The 20474-nt window shown below is 38.3% G+C and overlaps 1 protein-coding gene across 9 annotated transcripts in view; it reads right to left on the bottom strand.

The window, feature by feature from the left end:
• Nucleotides 1–1473, bottom strand: part of MYBPC1 (myosin binding protein C1) — an 86910-nt gene extending 85437 nt beyond the window's left edge. For all 9 annotated transcript variants that reach the window (XM_045062233.1, XM_023257370.2, XM_045062229.1 and 6 more), the window contains exon 1: nt 1330–1473. In XM_045062233.1, coding sequence (XP_044918168.1) covers nt 1330–1354 — 25 coding nt within the window. In that variant the 5' untranslated portion in view covers nt 1355–1473. The remainder of the gene's footprint in view (nt 1–1329) is intronic.
• Nucleotides 1474–20474: the final 19001 nt, after the last annotated feature.

The raw sequence follows: 20474 nt of genomic DNA, 5'->3' as shown, positions 1-20474 counted from the left end.
CTGATCACCACAGCCTGTCAACACTGGTTACTTAATTACATAAAGAAAATATATTTCAAAGACTTTTGATAATTTGGGTAGTATTTCAATTTTAGGCCCCAGGTCTAGCATCTTTTTCAAGGTTCTTCAAAACAATGACTAAAAGCAGTTTTAAGAATTAAAAGTGAAAATACTGAATACTATTTTTATGCTTCTGCTCATCTTTTTTTTTTTTTTTGCTTTTATTTGCAGAAGTCAAAAATAAACTCCTGAAACCAATACTGCACTGTATGTTAACTAACTCAAATTTTAAATTAAAAAAGAAAAAAATGCAAAAACTAGAAAAACAAAATAAAATAAAATGAGCAGTGTTTTTAAAAAAAAGATGTCAAAAATAAAGATTTGGTAAGCACTAATGAAGACTAATATGAATGAAATAATATTTTAAAAAGACATTTCCATTAAAAATTAAGCTTCCTGTACTTGTGCTGTTAATTTGTGTTTTTCATTAGTCATTTTAGTAATTTCTAATTCTAATTTATTTATGTTACTAATTAGTAGTTCATAAATATTGATTTTTTTTATAAAAGGGAGAAACTTTATTAGAGGAAGCATTTCTTCTAATGAAGAATCTTATCCTATTTTCAGTGTAATTATCCTTAAAAGGCTACATATTAAGAATATGTCTATAAGAAAAACCATTGAAGAACATAATGTAGCAGCGATATTCAAAGACATTCTCTTTTACCCAGTTGCCTCATTTTCTTTGCATGCAAGAATTTAATAATATAATAAGTAAGAAACTCCAAAAGCACTGATAAAAAAATAGCTGCATCTGTATATCTGTATATTTTAAATGTCTTCCCATGAAAAAAGATATAGCAAATCTGGAGATATTTGTTGCAAATTATTTTTTAAAATCTGATCAAATTTATTAACTAAGAAAGCATTATAAGCTTCTCCCACCACCCACAAATTGCAAATACATGGTGAAAAATTTGTGATTGAGCCTGAGAAAATATGCTTGAGAAGGCAATATATTCACCATGAGCAATTAACATCCTTAAATTACACTTTGAGGATACCTTTCAACTGAATGATAAAATTATAATTTGATCATTTTAGTCACTATCCCTTCATAAGCCATCTTTCTCAGATATTTTTCAATTCGTTATACTCTTCCTATATTTTTCCTCTGGTCTGTGTACTGTAAAGGATCTTTTCCTTAAATCACAGTGATTCTATATCTAATAGTCTGTTTAAGAAACTGGGTATTTGTTTGAAAATAAATACCCAAATGAGCATACTGTATTCAAAAGTACAACAAAGAGATTTATGGATGAGTCTTACCCTCTTTCTTAGTGGGTTCTGGCATGACCACAATAAAACGTTATTCTCCAAAAGTTTGTTCCCCTCCGATACTAGTTGACAGAAACCCCACAGACAGTGAGAGATGGTGCAGGTCAGCGTGACAAGCAGTTGGGGAGAAGTCCAGTGCTTTTATACTGTGTCTGCACAGCAATCACGTTGGCACCGCCCTTTCTTCAACACAAGGATGCTGGAACTTGACAGCTATGAGGACCTTTCTCACATCTGTTGTCTGCACTCTGCTCTCTCGCCTACTGGAAGGAATCTCCTGTCCATCTCGTGTGGCTCTGAGAACACCTCTAACTTTCTAAATTCAGCTGCAGCTCCGTGTTCCTTCTTACTCTTGTCTTTCTGTCTGATGAGGCATGTGTCGAGTCAGGAGTACAGAATGTTTGCTGGATGGTAAAAAATTAAATGAAAAATCATAATATGCCAATTCAACATATACCTTAATTTTCACTAAGATTATAAGGAAAAAAATCTCTGTGTTCAGATGACAATGTTTATGCTTCCATTGGCTTTTTGTATTCATCGGTTCTTAATTATTGGTTTTAATTTTCTTTCTCATTTTTTCAGTAATATGTTAATATTAATTTGTCAAGCCAAATTTCTATACTGAAAATCCTGCCTTATTTTTTGTTTTTGCAAGAATAGCAAGTGTTTCTGTTGGGATATACTTAGCATTTTCCTTTTTTTCAAGAAATGTCCTGGAAAAAAATACCGGACATATAAAAGAATGAAATAATGATACATGCTACAACATGGGGAAGCTTGAGAACATTATACTAAGTGAGAGAAGCTAGGTGCATAAGACCACAGTATACAATTCCACTGATATAAAATGCCCATGTTAGGCAAATCCAGAGTCAGAAAGTCAATTAGTGGTTGACTTTTTTCCAGGGGCTGAAAGGAGCTGGAATTGGGAGTCATTGATCATGGATGTGGAATTTCTTTGGGGGGTGATGAAAATGTGTTCTAGAGTTAGATAGTAGTGATGGTTGTATAACGTTGTGAATGTGTTAAAAACCACGGAATTGTTCACTTAAAAATATATGGGCCATGAGAAAATACAGTTAGATAGACCTATAGCCATTGTTTTGTTTCAAGGTGGCCAACAGACACACAAATGTAACCTCAGATATTGGCAAACTATATCAGATTTGGCCACTTTCTCCCAAAACTCTCATGGAACTGACAAAGAAATATGAACTACCACATGGTCAAACTAAAAAAGACACCTTGCTTTCTTTGTCCACATGTGTGACACCTCAGAGACCAAGACTAAAATTAGTTCATGTGGAAAGACGACTGTTCACGTATCTTTATTGGTATGTGTTTTTGAGATTATTTTCGAGGGACTTTGATTGATTTGTACTGAACCAGCCACACTGTCTCGTTTAATTTCCCTTGTGGCTGAGAGCGCAGCTGGTCAGACTTAGCTCTACCAAACTCTGTGCCAAGCTAACTTTTCATATAAGGATGGAAACTCAACTTAGAACTCAATAGCATCATGCTTTAGCTATGTGGTGGGGAGGGGGAGGGAAGCCAGTTAAGAAGGTCAATGAACATCTTCTATAAAGAAAGCCTTTTTTCAACCACATAGTGAGACTGAGCACATTGTTTTGCTTTTCTAAAATATTCCCTTGCTCTTAGATGCTAAACAGCTGAATGTCAGCCAGAAAACAGCTAATTTGGTAATATAAAGCTAGATATTCCTTGAAAGAAAAAGTAACTTGTTTTTGTCCTGAGTCTTCATGAGAGTATCAATTAACAGATGAAACAAATGAAAGAGGCTAGAATCTGAAGTCAGATCCTTGGGTTCTATTTTTCAGCCTATCATCAACCAGCTGAGTTACTCTAAGAAAGTCAAGTGGCCTTTCTAGGCCTCAGTTTCCTTTTGTGTAAAATGAGGGACTAGAAAAAATGACCTCTGAAGCCCCTTCTAGGTTTAACGTCTTGATTCTATATGAGTAGTCCCTAAAAAAGAATCTTTTATTTTTCAGTATTCCCAGCACACTGGACACCACATGTAAAATGGACATAAGGACAAAGTGTCATATTGCAGAAGAATGTCTATAGTGATGGGCAGATTTCACGCGTGCCACAAGAGAGGTGCCATGCCATCATTGGCTTTGGCAGAAACTCCATTGGGTTTTTAATGCACTGATCATTTTACTGAAGCGAACAAATGCCAGGAAATATTGCAACCCATGGAGAAAATATTTTATGACCTGAAAAACTTTTTGGTAATATAGGACTTGATTGTAAAAAGACAAAAAAATTATTGGAGGAATTGGAAGACAAATTCTAGGATAAATGCCATCTATAAGATGGTTGAAGTAAGATTTAAGTTAGAATAACAAGTAGATATGTGTAATTTTTCCAGGACTATATTGTTTTAGGAACACATAACCCTTGTTTTGGATCTTGTATATCCACTTAGTAGGTTACAGACTTCATCTCCAACATCACTCTCAGGAAGTGGGGAAAATAGTCAACAAGGCTCTTTTTTTCATTTGTTAAATGCTTTATTGGGTTTTTCCTTTTTTATTATTTAGTGTTATATTTGGGTGAATGTAGCCCTAAAATAACAACAGTTAAATCAAGATAGAACTGTCTTGCTCACACAAAATAAGTCTAAAAGTAACTAATTTAGAGTCATTATAGGGGCTCCACAGTGTCATCAGGATTCCAGGCTCCTTCTTCCTGCTCCACCATCCTCCAGGTAACTTCATGGCTTACTGTGGCTGCAAGTACTCTAGCTATTTCATTCACATTCCAGGCAGCATTAAAAAAAAAAAAAGAAAAAAAGGACTCAATTTTCCATTTCAATAAGACTTCTTTGAAGTTCCATACAAAACATCTAATACCTATCATTGGCCACAACTTGATTATATGGCCATATTTGGCTACAAAAGAAGCTGGGAAATGTAGTCCTTTATTCTCGGTTACAATGGACTTCTGTTACTGAAGAGAATGAAGCGAAGGGGTGTTGAATAGGCAAATATCAATCTCTGCCAGGTCTTCCAAAACAAAAGCAGTAATATTCCCTGCCTCAACCAAAGAATACAGAGAAGTATAAATGTAAGCTTCATCCTCTCTCCAACCTTGATCTCACTCCATGGTGTGAATGAAAGTCTACATTTCCTTGTGTATATAAGGACATAGCAGGGAGTTATTCATATATGTTTCACATCTTATTTTTCATATATTTTTCATAAGCAGGAGTTATTCATATATTTCTTTAAGTTTATTTTGAGAGAGAAAAAAGAGAGAGCGCATGAGCAGGGGAGGGGCAAAGAGAGAGAGGGAGAGAGAGAATCCAAACAGGCTCTACACTGTCAGTGCAGGTTGGGGTGGGGATGGAACTCACAAGCCGTGAGATCATGACCTGAGCCAAAATCAAGAGTTGGACGCTTAACTGATTGAGCCACTCAGGCACCCTTATTCATCTATTTTTTATTTACTCTTTACTTTTTACATTACCCTTCAAGTTACTTTTTCCATTTAACCTGTCATAGACATCCCTTCGTGCTAATGTGTGTGTGTGTGTGTGTGTGCGTGTGTGTGCGTGTGTGTATAGCTAACTCAATCTTTTTAATAGCTGAATAATCATTCATGGTATGGAAGTGCCATAGTGAGGCATATTTTTTCAACTAACTTCCCTTTTGATAGACATTTAGGTTATTTTCAGTGTTTCCCTACCACACTTAATACTGCAATAAGCATCATAGACGATAACCTTATATATCAATACTTTCAAATTAGGAAGATAGATTCTTAATAGTGAGCTTGCTGGTGCAAATGTATAGTTTGAATCTTAACAGATTTTTACTAGATTACACTCCCAAAAGGTTGCCTATGCTTTAGGTCAATCAGCAACATATGAGATTGCCTATTTTCTTTTTTTTTTTTAATTTTTTTTTCAACGTTTATTTTTATTTTTGGGACAGAGAGAGACAAAGCATGAACGGGGGAGGGGCAGAGAGAGAGGGAGACAGAATCGGAAACAGGCTCCAGGCTCCGAGCCATCAGCCCAGAGCCTGACGCGGGGCTTGAACTCACGGACTGCGAGATCGTGACCTGGCTGAAGTCGGACGCTTAACCGACCGCGCCACCCAGGCGCCCCAAGAGATTGCCTATTTTCTTATACCTTGGATTTTATCATTAAAAACCTCCCATAACTTGTCAAATTAATGATTGAGAAATTATTATTTATTATTTGAGTTTCCATTTTTCCAAAAGGTTAAGCAGGATTTCATGTCTGCTGGTAATCTCTGTTTCTTTTTCTGTGAAACTGCTTTTTTCAAATACTTTACTTTTTATTAATCTTAACTCTGTAATATATGTTTCAAATAATTTTATCATTTTTGGTTTTTGATTTTATGATGTCTTTTGCTATCACAAAATTTTAAAATTTGTATTTATTCAAGTCTGTCATCTTTTCCTCTATAGCTTCTGGATTTCCTGTCTTATTTAAAAAAAAAAAAAGGGGCGCCTGGGTGGCGCAGTCGGTTAAGCCTCCGACTTCAGCCAGGTCACGATCTCACGGTCCGGGAGTTCGAGCCCCACGTCGGGCTCTGGGCTGATGGCTCGGAGCCTGGAGCCTGTTTCCGATTCTGTGTTTCCCTCTCTCTCTGCCCCTCCCCCGTTCATGCTCTGTCTCTCTCTGTCCCCAAAATAAATAAAGGTTGAAAAAAAAAAATTAAAGAAAAAAAAAAGTCCCTCCACCCAGGATTACTCTTATAAATTTTCTTCAAATATTTTAAAATATTAAAATATTTCCTTATGTGAATTAGGGGGCCCAAACTTGTTTGTGTTCCCTCCTCACACATGCCTGCCTGCACCATTTCACTGTTATTTTACCACTGACTTGAAATGTTATCTAGAGTTTATGTTAAGTTCCCAAATAAACGACTCCATTCATAGAGGCAGTGTACCTTTTTCACTTGTCAGTGTGCTTTCTCTTTAAACCCATGACACAATTACTCCCTATTTACCCCCTCCTCAGCCCTCCACAAGCAACATGTTTCTGTCTCTGTGGATTTACCTATTCTGTGAATATTGTATATGAGTATGGACTCATTTGGTATGTGAAGTTTGTGGCTGGAATATTCTGTCTGATATTGACACTGAGGTCTGTTCCTTTCTGACAATAAATAATACCCAAACATGAATAAATAAACTAATGAAGCAAAAGTATCTTCCATCTAAAGGATACATTTCCAATAAAATGCTATTTTGTGCTTAATAATTATTTATCATGTAATATCTTTTATGTTGCTTTAATCAATTGTGTATAAACAATACTTCTAACAATAACTTAATTCTAAATACATTGCTAACACTGTAGAGCCTTGTGGTCACAGAAAAAAAATGTTTAAAAAAATTTCTATTTATATAACTTTTGAGGCAAAGAAAGATAAGATAAAACATTTTTTTCAACGTAAGGCAATAAATTATATTAAATGGGAATAGAATCCTATGAAGTTATGGGGCACCTGGGTGGCTCAGTCGGTTGAGCGTCCAACTTGAGCTCAGGTCATGATCTCATGGTTCATGGGTTCGATGCCCGTGTCAGTCTCTGTGCTGACAGCTCAGAGCCTGGAGCCTGCTTCGGATTCTGTCTCCCTCTTTCTCTCTGCCCCTCCCCTGCTCACACTCTGTCTCTCTCTCTGTCTCAAAAATAAATAAATATTTAAAAAAAAAAAGAATCCTATGAGGTTAAGTAGAATTAAAATATTTACCCAGGGAGAAAGGGAATAATGTTAAATTTCCTGTGTTTACTAGAGGAGAAAGCAGGAAAAGACCTCTCTGACCTCAGCTGCAGCAATTTCTTACTTGACACATCCCCAAAGGCAAGGGAATTAAAAGCAAAAATGAACTATTGGGACCTCATGAAAATAAAAAGCTTCTGCACAGCAAAGGAAACAATCAACAAAACTAAAAGGCAACCAATGGAATGGGAAAAGATATTTGCAAATGACATATTGGACAAAGGGCTAGTATCCAAAATCTATAAAGAGCTCACCAAACTCCACACACAAAAAAACAAATAATCCAGTGAAGAAATGGGCAGAAAACATGAATAGACACTTCTCTAAAGCATCAGGGAAATACAAATCAAAACCACACTCAGATATCACCTCACACCAGTCAGAGTGGCCAAAATGAACAAATCAGGAGACTACAGATGCTGGAGAGGATATGGAGAAATGGGAACCCTCTTGCACTGTTCGTGGGAATGCAAATTGATGCAGCCACTCTGGAAAACAGTGTGGAGGTTCCTCAAAAAATTAAAAATAGACCTACCCTATGACCCAGCAGTAGCACTGCTAGGAATTTACCCAAGGGCTACAGGAGTGCTGATGCATAGGGCCACTTGTACCCCAATGTTCATAGCAGCACTCTCAACAATAGCCAAATTGTGGAAAGAGCCTAAATGTCCATCAACTGATGAATGGATAAAGAAATTGTGGTTTATATACACAATGGAGTACTACGTGGCAATGAGAAAGAATGAAATATGGCCCTTTGTAGCAACGTGGATGGCACTGGAGAGTGTGATGCTAAGTGAAATAAGCCATACAGAGAAAGACAGATACCATATGTTTTCACTCTTATGTGGATCCTGAGAAACTTAACAGAAACCCACGGGGGAGGGGAAGGAAAAAGAAAAAAAAAAGAGGTTAGAGTGGAAGAGAGAGCCAAAGCATAAGAGACTCTTAAAAACTGAGAATAAACTGAGGGTTGATGGGGGGTGGGAGGGAGGGGAGGGTAGGTGATGGGCATTGAAGAGGGCATCTTTGGGATGAGCACTGGGTGTTGTATGGAAACTAATTTGGCAATAAATTTCATATAATAAAAAAAATAAAATAAAATAAATATATTGGGGCACCTGGGTGGCTCAGTCGGTTAAGCGGCCGATTTCAGCTCAGGTCATGATCTCACAGCCCGTGAGTTCAAGCCCCGCGTCGGGCTCTGTGCTGACAGCTCAGAGCCTGGAGCCTGTTTCGGATTCTGTGTCTCCCTCTCTCTGACCCTCCCCCATTCATGCTCTGTCTCTCTCTGTATCAATAAATAAACGTTAAAAAAAATATATATATATATATAAACAAACAAAAAATAAATAAATTTCCTGTGTTTAAAGAGCTTTTTTTTATATGTTTTGAATATGTTAGGGTGGGTATTGTACCACTCTGACATTTTTATTCCATGGAGATATTTAAAATAGTAAGGTTAGGGGCACCTGGGTTGCTCAGTCAGTTAAGCATCGACTTCAGCTCAGGTCATGATCTCACGGTTTGTGGGTTCGAGCCCCTCATCAGGCTCTGTGCTGACAGCTCAGAGCCTGGATCCTGCTTCAGATTCTGTGTCTCCCTCTCTCTCTGCCCCTCCCTGCTCACTCTCTCTCTCTCTCAAAAATAAATAAACATTTAAAAAATAAAATAGTAAGGTTATGGTTTTATTTTTATTTTTGATGCCAACATTTATAGAAGGCTGAAAATGATATTTTTTGCAACTACTTAAGCTTATGACAGAAACTTTTAAATAGCAATTTGAAAATCTGTAAAGATCATCCAAAATTTGCTTTGAAGGTGTATTAGCTTGGGCTACCCTAACAAAATACCACAGATGGGGTATCTTAAACAACAGAACTTGATTTCTCACAAGTCGGGAGTCCAGAAGTCTGAGATCAGAGTATCAACACGGTCAGGTTCTGGTGAGGGCCCTCTTCCCAGCTATAGACAGCCACCTTCTCACTGTGTCCTCATAGGGCAGCGAGAGACAGAAAGTAAGGTCTCTGGTGCTCTTCTATAAGGGCACTAATCCCATTGTGAGGATCCCACCCTCATGACCTCATCTAAACCTAATTACCACCTAAATGCCCAATCTCCAAATACCATCAATTTAGGGTTAGGACTTAGCATATGAATTTTGGAGGCACACAGTTCAGTTCATAGCAAAAGGTATGTGAACAAAGTAGCTTCAGGGCTTTGTTTAAATGACCCGTTTTAATAAGAGACTCTTAAAAAATGAGAACAAACTGAGGGCTGATGGGGGGTGGGTGATGAGCATTGAAGAGGGCATCTTTTGGGATGAGCACTGGGTGTTGTATGGAAACCAATGTGGCAATAAATTTCATATATTTAAAATATATAAATAAATAAAAATAAATAAATAAATAAATAAATAAATAAATAAATAAAATGACCCGTTTTAAGAGAAGAGAGTGGTCAGGAAGAAGTGGCTCACAGATTTAAGTGGCAATGAAAAGAGGCTGCCCCTCCCTCTGCTTCTGCTTTTCATCTCTTCCTTTGCTTGGGTCCTCGGGGTTTGGGGTGGGGAGCTTTCCCCAAGATTCTGCTCCTATCCCTCTCTTCTTTATGTATATTCTCCCCCTTGGTGAGCTAACCCTCCTCACCTTGGCATCTATGACTGTGTGAATGACTCCGAGAACCTATCTCTGACCTTGACCCTGAGCTCCACTTCTGAACATACAATGTGTACTGAGTATTAAAAATTTAATCCATTAGAGATGTAACAATTGCTAAAATTGTTATATTTCCTTCCCATTGTTTCCTAAGCATATTTTGTGGAGAGTTTTTGAGTTTTAACTAAGTTGTGAAAAGCAGAGTTCCAGGATCCAAAATGAAATTAGTCCAAATACAACAGAAAACAGGTTATCAAGTGATTTAAAATTTAAAGTGTGACCCCACAGAATTATTACTGACATTCTAAGGTCTATCCATTCTCCCAGTCATAAACTGCCTTGTTGTATGTGAAACTAGAAGGAACAAGTGTGGCAAAGGTGGTAACAGCTTGGTGAATTTGTAAATTTTTAGCAGAGTTTTGCAAAGCAATGACTACAGAGAATATTGTTTCCCTTTCTTTCTATGTGGGGTGGGGGTGGGGGATTGAGGTGTGTGTATGGGTATGGGGGTGGGGTGTGTGTGTGTGTGTGTGTGAGTGTGGGGTGTGCGGTGTGCGGTGTGTGTGTGTGTGAAATTTGTTCTATGTGCCCTTACAGCTACCCGGACAGTGATGTTTCTACCCACGACATTATAAATTGATATGATGAATAACTTATCTTTAAATTTAGCCCACTAGTGAACAGATGGTGATAAAATTGAAGACGTTGCCCCCCCCAAAACTCTATAGGAACCTATTCCATTTTAAAAACTTTCTTGCACAAAATATTCCTGGACTCATCATTCTTGAAATGAAAAAGAAAGAAACCTGCCTTCTTGACATTCCTTAGTGTGACTTTGAATTTTATCTCACACCAAGTACAAGTTCATGCTGGAAGCCTTGCAGGCTATCAATAGAACTCTGCTCACCCGCCTTATTTTAAAGCAGAAGCATGTTAAGCTCTCTAAGCCTCCTCTCATAAGACATACCCTTCATCTCCCAAATTAGTCCTGGTGCCTTTGCTGGACCCCTTCCAAGATTCAGATGTTCTTTTAAGCTTCATGTCCTACCACACACCATGCAGTAGACTGCCAGCAGTGAGAGTTCCTTTGCCTCAAAATCTCCTTTAATTTATGGACCCTAACAATTTCCAGCGTCCATATCTCTTACTCTGTGCTTGTAGTGCTTACTGAAAAAACAAAAAATTGTCCCTAATTTTGATGACTATAGATTACATGTACCATACATTTATTTTCAGTAAGAAGCGAAACCGAAGCAAAACAAAAAAACGAAGTACAGTGTCATGTACATCAGAGCTGTCTGACCTTGACCCATCATTTCCCTCTGCTGATCTTCATTCCTACTATTTCCTGCTGCTGAAGCAGTGTTCCTTCCCATCACAACGGTGCCAAAGGGGACCCATTTTGGAAGGATAAACTTGAAGTGATTTCTTCCATAGTCTTCTCTAATGCTCCAGTTGGAAATTATCTCTGGCTTCTCTCAATACTTTATATACAATCCTTGTATGGTGATTGCAGCCTTGTTTACCTCATATTGTCCTTGTTTGTGTGTCTTCGTTGCTTAAGCCAGAGACCTCAACCTGGTAGCCTACTAGCTAATTCCAGTTTGCAAATGAATTTTGTTTCACACTTGTTTCATACAAAAAATATAAATATCATATAAAAGATGAATTTATGACTTCTCTTGGAAATATTTGGTCCAGAAAGAAACAATAAGCTGGAGCTCAACAGGGGCCACCCCGGTTGGCTTCTTGGGTCACTTCAGTCATTTATGTTACATGCCTAGTCCAGGTGGCCATTTGAACTTGCAGTACTTAGTCTAGACTATAGTATTCTTGAGGCAAGATCTTATCTTAATTGTATTTGTAGGCTACAGCAGACACTTAGTAATTTGCAGCTGAAAAACTAAGTGTATCTGGTTTGAGAGGCAAGTCTTTCTTTTTTCTTGAAAGTGACTTTGAGGTTTGTCACTGGGATCTGACCAGTTCATCCCATTCTCCTGTCCTATCATAACACTGTTCAAAATTATCAATAAGTATCTATTCACTTTCTACTATGCGTTAAGCACTTGGAGACACAAAGCAAAAAATGTGGCACCCTGCTTCATCCCAAAGGGGACTATTTGAGGTAACAAGAAATATACACATGGAATAATTTGTGAGCAAGATAGCATTGCAATTTCAAAGCCGCACAGAGAAGTGTTTAACAGATGAGATGCTGGAACCCGACAGAATTGGGTTCAGATCTTGGCTCTGTACTTAGGATCTTCTAATATTGGACAAATTATTTACCCTCTAAGCCTTAGTTTCCTCATCTTTTGCTGGCCCCTTTCGAGATCTAGCCTGAGACAATAATAATATCTGTCCTATAGAGATGTGAGAGGATTAAATGAGCTAACACATGTGAAGTCTTTGGTGCCGTGTGTGGACGTGCTAAGTGTTCTACAGGTGGAAGGAGTTATACTGGCAGTGAAATGATTCAGAATCGTCTATGGCAGATACAAGAACATCTAATCACTTTACAACATTTGCCAAGCGCTCTTTCCCATATAGTCTGTATTATCAGCCAGGCTGCTATATTCTACTAAAAATGGCTGCTTAACATCCAGAATTTATTCCTATGTGGGATTGCTGACGCTGTGTGGGTGTGATGGAAAAGATCGGTTCGTCATTATGAGTCCTTTCACGCTGTGGACATGTAAAGGCCAGCCCTTGGTCTGCAGCTGCAGCTGCTATTTGCAGTGCTGGGCCTCTGAGACGGGATTCTGGGGCTCAGATTTATTTTCTGCTCCATGCCTTTGTTTGAAAAGACTGTAGTCCCGCTCAGCTGCCTTGACTGTTGCTGCTGTCCCGCAGTGCCCTCATTTTGCCTCCCTGGGTGAAGGTGTGCTTCCTCCCTCGGCTGTCTCCCAGAAAATTCAGGGAACCACTGTCATTATTCATTAGTAAACATTTATAATGTCCTGGGCATCTTGCTAAGCATTTTACATGTATTATCTCATTTAAGTCTCACTGTTATTCTCATTTTAAGATGGGGAAACTTAGGGGTTCCTGGGTGGCTGCCAGTTAAGTGTCCCAACTTTGGCTCAGGTCATGATCTCTAGGCTCTTGGGGTAGAGCCCCGTGTCTGACTCTGTGCTGACAGGTCAGAGCCTGGAGCCTGCTTCAGATTCTGTGTCTCCCTCTCTCTCTGCCCCTCCACTACTCACGCTCTGTCTCCCTCTCTCCCTCAAAAATGAATAAGTATTAAAGAAAATATTTAAGATGAGGAAACTGAGGTACAAGGAGATTAAAATTTTTTTCAAAGCTCACAGTAAGAAGTGGAACAAGTATTTGAAAGCAGGTATGTTTCCCAGAATCCATGGTCTTAACCATTAAACTATACCTCCTCAAATAAATTTAGTTAATATCTTTCCTTTGAAAACACATTTCTTCCAGTCCTTAATTGTTTAATCCTCCCTTAGCAGGACAACAAGGGTGTCCTCTCTAGGCTCACTTCATAGGCCTCCACAGAGTCATCTGAAACAGTACTGAAGGACTCTGAATAGCATTTGGACTAAGTGAGGAAAATGCAGTGATTTTTTTTTTTAATGTTTATTTATTTTTGAAAGAGAGAGAGACAGAGCATGAGTGGGGGAGGGGCAGAGAGAGAGGGAGACACAGGATCCGAAGCAGGCTCCAGGCTCCGAGTCGTCAGCACAGAGCTGGATGTGGGGCTTAAACTCACAAACCGAACTGTGAGAGCATGACCTGAGCCGAAGTTGGACACTTAACCGCGGAGCCACCCAGGTGCCCCAAGGGTCTTTATATTTTAACTTTGAGGGAATGTACTAATAGATTGATTTCATTAGTTAGGGCCGCAAGTCAAAGTCACAGCATCATTTTAATGTTTCTGAAGAATATATTGTTCTTAGTTTCCATCAAGCAGAAAAGAGAAACATTTTCATATCTTAGGGCTTTGTCAAGTTCAAAGTCTTTTAAGTTAAAAAAAATTATGTATATTCAAATTATGTCAAGTCCAAAAGTCTTTAGATATTAATGGGAAGCCTATGCACATATTTAAGAGCTGAAGAAACACAAAATGATCTGATCAGCACGGTTCAGAGTTGGTTGGGAGTTAGGCTCTTAACAAAAGAGAACTAGGTACTGCGAGATAGAGGACAGAGAGGCTCCCATCAATTTTCAAAGCCCAAACCACAGTGACTAAGAGAAGAAGCTCAGGTTGACAGTAGAGGGTGGAGAAGAATCACTAAATGTCTCTGGAGCTCTAGGTGTCATGTCTGGATAAAATGATCTGGTCCCAAATGATCACTATTACCTGGTATAGTATCTATCTTTATTGTGAAAAGGGCAACCTCAGTTAACTAGCCTAGTAATTGTCTTCATTAAATGAGGAGGTATTTTTGTTGTTGTTGAAAGACTGGGGGAGGGGCGTGAGTGAGTGAGGGGCAGAGAGAGACAGAGAATCTCAGAGAGGTAGAGGGAGACAGAGAGGCAAAGACAGAGAGAGAGAGAGAGAGAGAGAACTGGGGCTCATCTGAAGCAGGGCTCATGCTCACCAGAAGTGGGGCTCAAGCAGGGCTCCTGCTTACCCCACGCTGGGCTGGAGCTCACCTGATGGGGGACTTCAACTCAGGAACATGTGAGGCATGACCTGAGCTGACGTCAGCTGCTTAACGACTGAGCCACCAGGTGCCCCCATGCATTTTTTTTTTAACTCTGGAAATATTTCGAATTAAGTCTAGAAAAAGTTTCAGAGAATCAAAACCATGGTATGAATATTGTTGTATTGATGTATTGGCATTTGTCCTGTACTATTTAGAAGACAGCCTCATAACTCCAACTGAAAACGTGTAATTGAGTAATTGGTTTAGAATTGTGGTTTTAAGTTGAAATCTCATTGAGTTTTTGGGCGATATCAGCATATCTAAGGGAATTTTATTTTATACACACACATGAGTTATTTAAGTATTTAAGAATCTATTTAAAAAAGTAAAATCTTTTAAACAAAACCCAAATATATTAAATTTATAAACTATAGCCTATTATATGTGCTACTTTGGAAAAATGATTTAGCTAACTAGATTTATTTTTATTTATTTTTTTAAGTTTATTTATTTATTTTGAGAGAAAGAAATAACACATGCCAGTGGGGGAGGGGCAGAGAGCAAGAATGCCAAACAGGCTCAGCACTGTCCCTGGGGAGCTGGATGTGGGGCTTAAACTCATGAACTGCAAGATCATGACCTGAGCTCAAGTTGGACACTTAACCAACTGAGCCACCCAGGTGCCCCTAGCTAACAAGATATATAAGTGGAACAATCATATGCTATCTCCTTAAAAGTGATTGCTAAATTTTACCACAGGTAAAAATATAATTATTGTATTTGTAAGCTCAGTTTAAGAGCTTAAAAAACCTAGATTTATAACGTGCAATTATGATAAACAATACCAATAGTTTATTCCAAAGCAAATCTCCAAATGATCTTTGCTATGTACAAATGCCTCCAGCACACCCTAAACCTTCCATGTACAGGAAGCATCTCTTGCCTGTCATTTGATTCAATTACAGTCTCCTGAGATATACAAGACTCCTATGACCAATCATTATAGGGGACCTCAATCCAATTCAGTTCAATGTCTATTTGTTGAGCATCTCCTTTGGGTCTACCACAGTGTTTGCATGGGGTATTCAACAATGAAAAGACGCAGTGTCTGCCCTCACAGAGCCTATAGTTTGCTGGGGAGACAGACATGAACAACTCACCTCATGACAGTTCACCACATTATCACACTCATGGTGGAGGGTTAGGTTGAGAACCTCTTCAATACCACCTAGTGGACTAGAGTTTCCTGTTACTGATACTACTATTGGTGTAGTATGGTTTGTTGGTGACACCATGGAACTATTCAAGAAGCCAGATATGATTTCTTTCATTGGTTGAAGGAGAGTCTGCCCCCACCTGCTCAAAGGACTTCTCGTAGTCAAAGTTTCATTATCCACACAGTATGACTGCTGTTTTTCCCATATTCCTTATCAGGGTTAATAGCTCTACTCTCAATTCAGTTGTCCAAGCCAGAAAATCTGATTTCACATTGTCCCCCTATCCTCCAAGCTCTAATAAGTCTATTTGCACCATAGCATCTTGGTCATTTACCCTCTTATAGACAAATGGAGATTATCACAATTGCACATATAGGTCAGGTCTCCTGTTACATCCATGTGTCTCTATTTGCATATGACTTGCATCCTGGGACATATTTCCAAGTAGAAGATCTACAGAGTCATATCCCATACTTACATTACATAAATGACCTAAACCTCCAATAACATTTTTTAAATCCTACAGTTTGTATGTTTGTGATTCTGGGTCCTCCATACAGGACCTTAGTTGGCTATCTCCCATGAAGTTAGTCTTTTCTATAATCCCAGTTAGGGAATTAAACATTTTCTCAAAAAAAAGTTACTAAAGAGGGATGAGGTTCAGATATGGTACCTAAAAGCCTCTCAGACCCTCCCTCATAGGGATTAAGAGCTTTCCCACACAGGCCTTTCTTCTCCTCAGGACTATGTGGATGGGTTCTGAGCCTTCCAGGCTAACACCACAAAACAAATATTTAAACTCTGAAATTAGAACAACCAACTTGAAAATTCTTGGCAATATTTATAAAAGCTGAATGGGACCCTGCAATTCCACTCCACACTTAATGATGTATGCACTTTTCCATATGCATATTATACTTCAGTGCAAACTGATCCAGCTGCTCTGGAAAACAGTGTGGAGTTTCCTCAAAAAATTAAAAATAGGGGGCGCCTGGGTGGCTCAGTCGTTAAGCGTCTGACTTCAACTCAGGTCACGATCTTGCGGTTCCTGGGTTCGGGCCCTGCGTCGGGCTCTGGGCTGATGGCTCAGAGCCTGGAGCCTGCTTCTGATTCTGTGTCTCCCTCTCTCTCTGACCCTCCCCCGTTCATGCTCTGTCTCTCTCTGCCTCAAAAATAAATAAACGTTAAAAAAAAAATTAAAAAAAAAATAGAACTACCCTATGACCCAACAAAAGCACTACTAGGAATTTATCCAAAGGATACAGGAGTTCCGGTTCATAGGGGCACTTGTACCCCAATGTTTACAGAAGCACTTTCAACAATAGCCAAATCATGGAAAGAACCCAAATGTCCATTGACGGATGAATGGATAAAGAAGATGTGGTTTATATATATAATGGACTACTACTTGGCAATGAGAAAGAATGAAATCCTGCCATTTGCAACAATGTGGATAGAACTGGAGGGAATTATGCTAGGTGAAATAAGTTAGTCAGAGAAAGACAGATATCATATGTTTTCACTCATATGTGGAACTTGAGAAACTTAACAGAATACCATGGGGGAAGGGAAGGAGAAAAAATAGTTTCAAACAGAGAGGAAGGCAAACCCATAAGAGACTCTTAAGTACAGAGAACAAACCGAGGGTTTATTTGGGGGGCTGGGGGGGTGGTGGGAGACAGGAAAATGGGTGATGGGCATTGAGGAGGGCACTTGTTGGGATGAGCACTGGGTGTTGTATGTAAGCGATGAATCATGGGAATCTACCCCCGAAACCAAGAGCACACTATATATAATGTATGTTACCTAACTTGACAATAAATTATATTAAAAAATAACATTTTCTTTATTTCTTTATAAAATAAAATCTTTTAGCTATGAAAAAAATCAACTTTGGGATATAGCTCCAAAATAATATAGGCAGCAAGGGACTTGGTAGAATAAAAATCAAAAAGATTGGCTATGAGTTGATAGTTGTTGAAGCTGGGTGATTGATCATTATACCTATAGAATGATCATACTCTTGTGTTTGAAGGTTTTGATAATAAAAATACAAAAACCAGAGGAAAAAAGCTAATTACCTATCTTAGGCTAATTATAATGGAAAGGCTAACTGGAGGAAATGAAATCACCTCTCCCCACTTTCTCCTAGTGTGAAATCTTTGGAAAATAATAATTTAGTAAAAGCTGCTTTATTCAACATGATAAGAGGGTGGGCTAATAAAAAAATATGTGATAATTTTTTAATGATATCTATCAATATTTGTATGTAGACTTTACAAGTGCACATTCAGTCATCTATCTTTTGATATAAAACTAAGTCTTTTTCTTTTTTAAATATGCTGACTAGAGATCTTTGTTAATTTATCACATAAATGGCATTCATAGGATTTCCAACATTTGTTTCACAAAAGCAGAGCCAAAATTGAGTCCTAGAATTCTTCTAGATTATTATCATTTTCTAAGTCTTACAGTTCATAGTTTCACCACTTGGGCATTTATTTTTGCAATTTGAATTAATTATGTATTCCACCTAGTTATCAAATAACCCTCCACATTCACATTTAATCTGTTTACTTAACATTTAATTAAATTCTAATTACAAGTAAATGGCATAAACAAGTTTGGGAACAAAAAATACTCTTGATAAGGCTGTAACTCCATTGGTAAGAGAGGTAAGCTTGTGTGGGGTGCCTGGCTGGCTCAGTCAGTAGAGCAATGCAACTCTAGATCTCAGGGTCATGAGTTCAAGCCACATTGGCATGGAGCCTACTTAAAATAAAAAATAAATGGAAAAGAAAAGAGTATTCCAGGGTGGTAGGGGCATCAGTCAGCACGTTTCTAGAGAAAGGTGGTTAATTTTTCCAGTTAAGTAGAGTTGGATAAAAATAGTTGATAGTAATGTCTATTAATTCTTGTCTACTTAGTCTGACTCAAGCATTATGCTGAGCATTTTGCATATTTTATTCCATTAAAAAATTCTTTTTAATGTTTGTTTATTTACTTTGAGAGAAGGGGGCAGGGGCAAGAGAGAAGAGAGAAAAATCCCAAGCAGGCTCCACATTGCCAGTGCAGAGCCTGATGTGGGGCTCAATCCCACAAACTACGAGAACATAACCTGAGCCAAAATCAAGTCAGATGCTTAACCAACTGAGCCATCCAGGCCCCGCTACATTTAATCCTTTATTAAGGATTCTGTATTCATTATTTCATTTAATTCTTTCAATATCCCTGAAATTATCATCACCATTTCACAGATGAAAAAGAAAAAAAAAAACAAACAAACAAGTTTCAGATAAATTGAGTCATTTGTCCAAATATATAGATATTTAGAAAATAGAAGAGTCAGAATTTCAATTTGTGTGGTCTGTCCAACACTCACCCTTAGCTGCTGTGGTCTCTGCTTCTCATTTTCAGTAAGTCATGGAAAGCTGGGAAAAAAATGGTTAAAGCATGTCCCCATTACCTAAAGTAGGAGAACTTCATTTGACCAAAAATGCCCTCCACTTCAAAGTGTCTCAGGCTCACATTTTGAGGGCTTACTAAATAGGGAATAGAGCAAGATACCAGAGGAAGCCAACTGTCTGGCTTCATCCTTTCTTAGGAAGCTAGCTCTGAAAGGAGAAAAAGACCTTGGTAAGCATGACGTCATAAAGTAGCCATGAGGCACCCTCAGTAAGACAAGTTCACCTTCTTTAAATAATTTCTGTGGGTATCTTCACCACAAGTCAGATTCTCTTCTCTCACCAACTGTCTTGGTTATATCATTAGCACAGTCCAGTTGCCCCCTTCTGAGAAAGGGAGGAAAAAAATTTCAAGTTCCAACCAGATGCTTGCAAGTTGCTCAGGGAATTTGAAATAGAAAATTTCTTTCAGATTTAGGTGGTTTGCAACCCAGTTACCCATCAGAATCTCCTGGGGAACCTTGAAAAAAATACCCATACCGAGGCTTTTACTGCCTTGTTCAAGTACACAGTCAGATTTAATTGGAGTGGATGGGATGGAGCTCCAGCACCATGATTTTTTTTTTTTATTAATGTTCTCCCAGGTGATTAAAATCTGCAGCCAAGTCTATAACCACAGGTTTCAACAGTCAGACTTTTAAAGACTGAGTGGTGTAGTTGATTGGTCCAAAGGAAGAATTTCTACAGGTGTAGCTCACTTTATACAATGGGGATATTTCTGAAAGGCCATTGGAATTATAAATGCCACCTTGCTCACTAACTTTAATTTCAGAAGGCCTATTTTTTTTCTTTTGTGACTGTTCATTGACACTCCAGTTTCTTTGTCAAGTAGCAATGATCTAATAACCATTACTAAATTCACCAGGAAAGCTCATATAGAAGGAATTCTGTAGTGAATAGTTTTGTGATTATTTTTTAAAAGCCTAATACTGAGCTGTGTATAAAAGGTCATATTCTGTTCATAAGTCACAGAAAAAAAACAGTTTTCTCCCCCATTTCCTTTAAAAGTTATCATGTATCTTTCCTTTAAAATCTCAAGTTAGATGAAAATGGAATTTTGGTGCTGTATCTGAATTAGTAAGGACAAGAAGGTTAAAAAACATAATGTGGTTAAAAAGGAATAAAATATGGTAGAAAATAATTCTATATTATGTAACTTTTCAAAATATTTTTTAAAAAAATGTTTATTTACTTTTGAGAGAGAGAGTGTGAGCAGAGGAGGGGCAGAGAGAGAGGGAGAAAAAAAACATCCCAAGTGGGCTCTGTGCTGACAGCAGTCAGCTCAGTGTGGGGCTTGAACACATGAACCATGGGATCATGACCTGAGCCGAAGTCAACGCTTAACCCACTGAGCCACTCAAAGGCCCCTATGTAACCTTTTAAAATGTAAGAAAATTCATGGGATGCC

This window comes from Felis catus, chromosome B4 (assembly GCF_018350175.1).
Source record: "Felis catus isolate Fca126 chromosome B4, F.catus_Fca126_mat1.0, whole genome shotgun sequence".
NCBI lineage: Eukaryota > Metazoa > Chordata > Mammalia > Carnivora > Felidae > Felis > Felis catus.
This window is presented reverse-complemented; position numbering and strand designations above follow the sequence as displayed.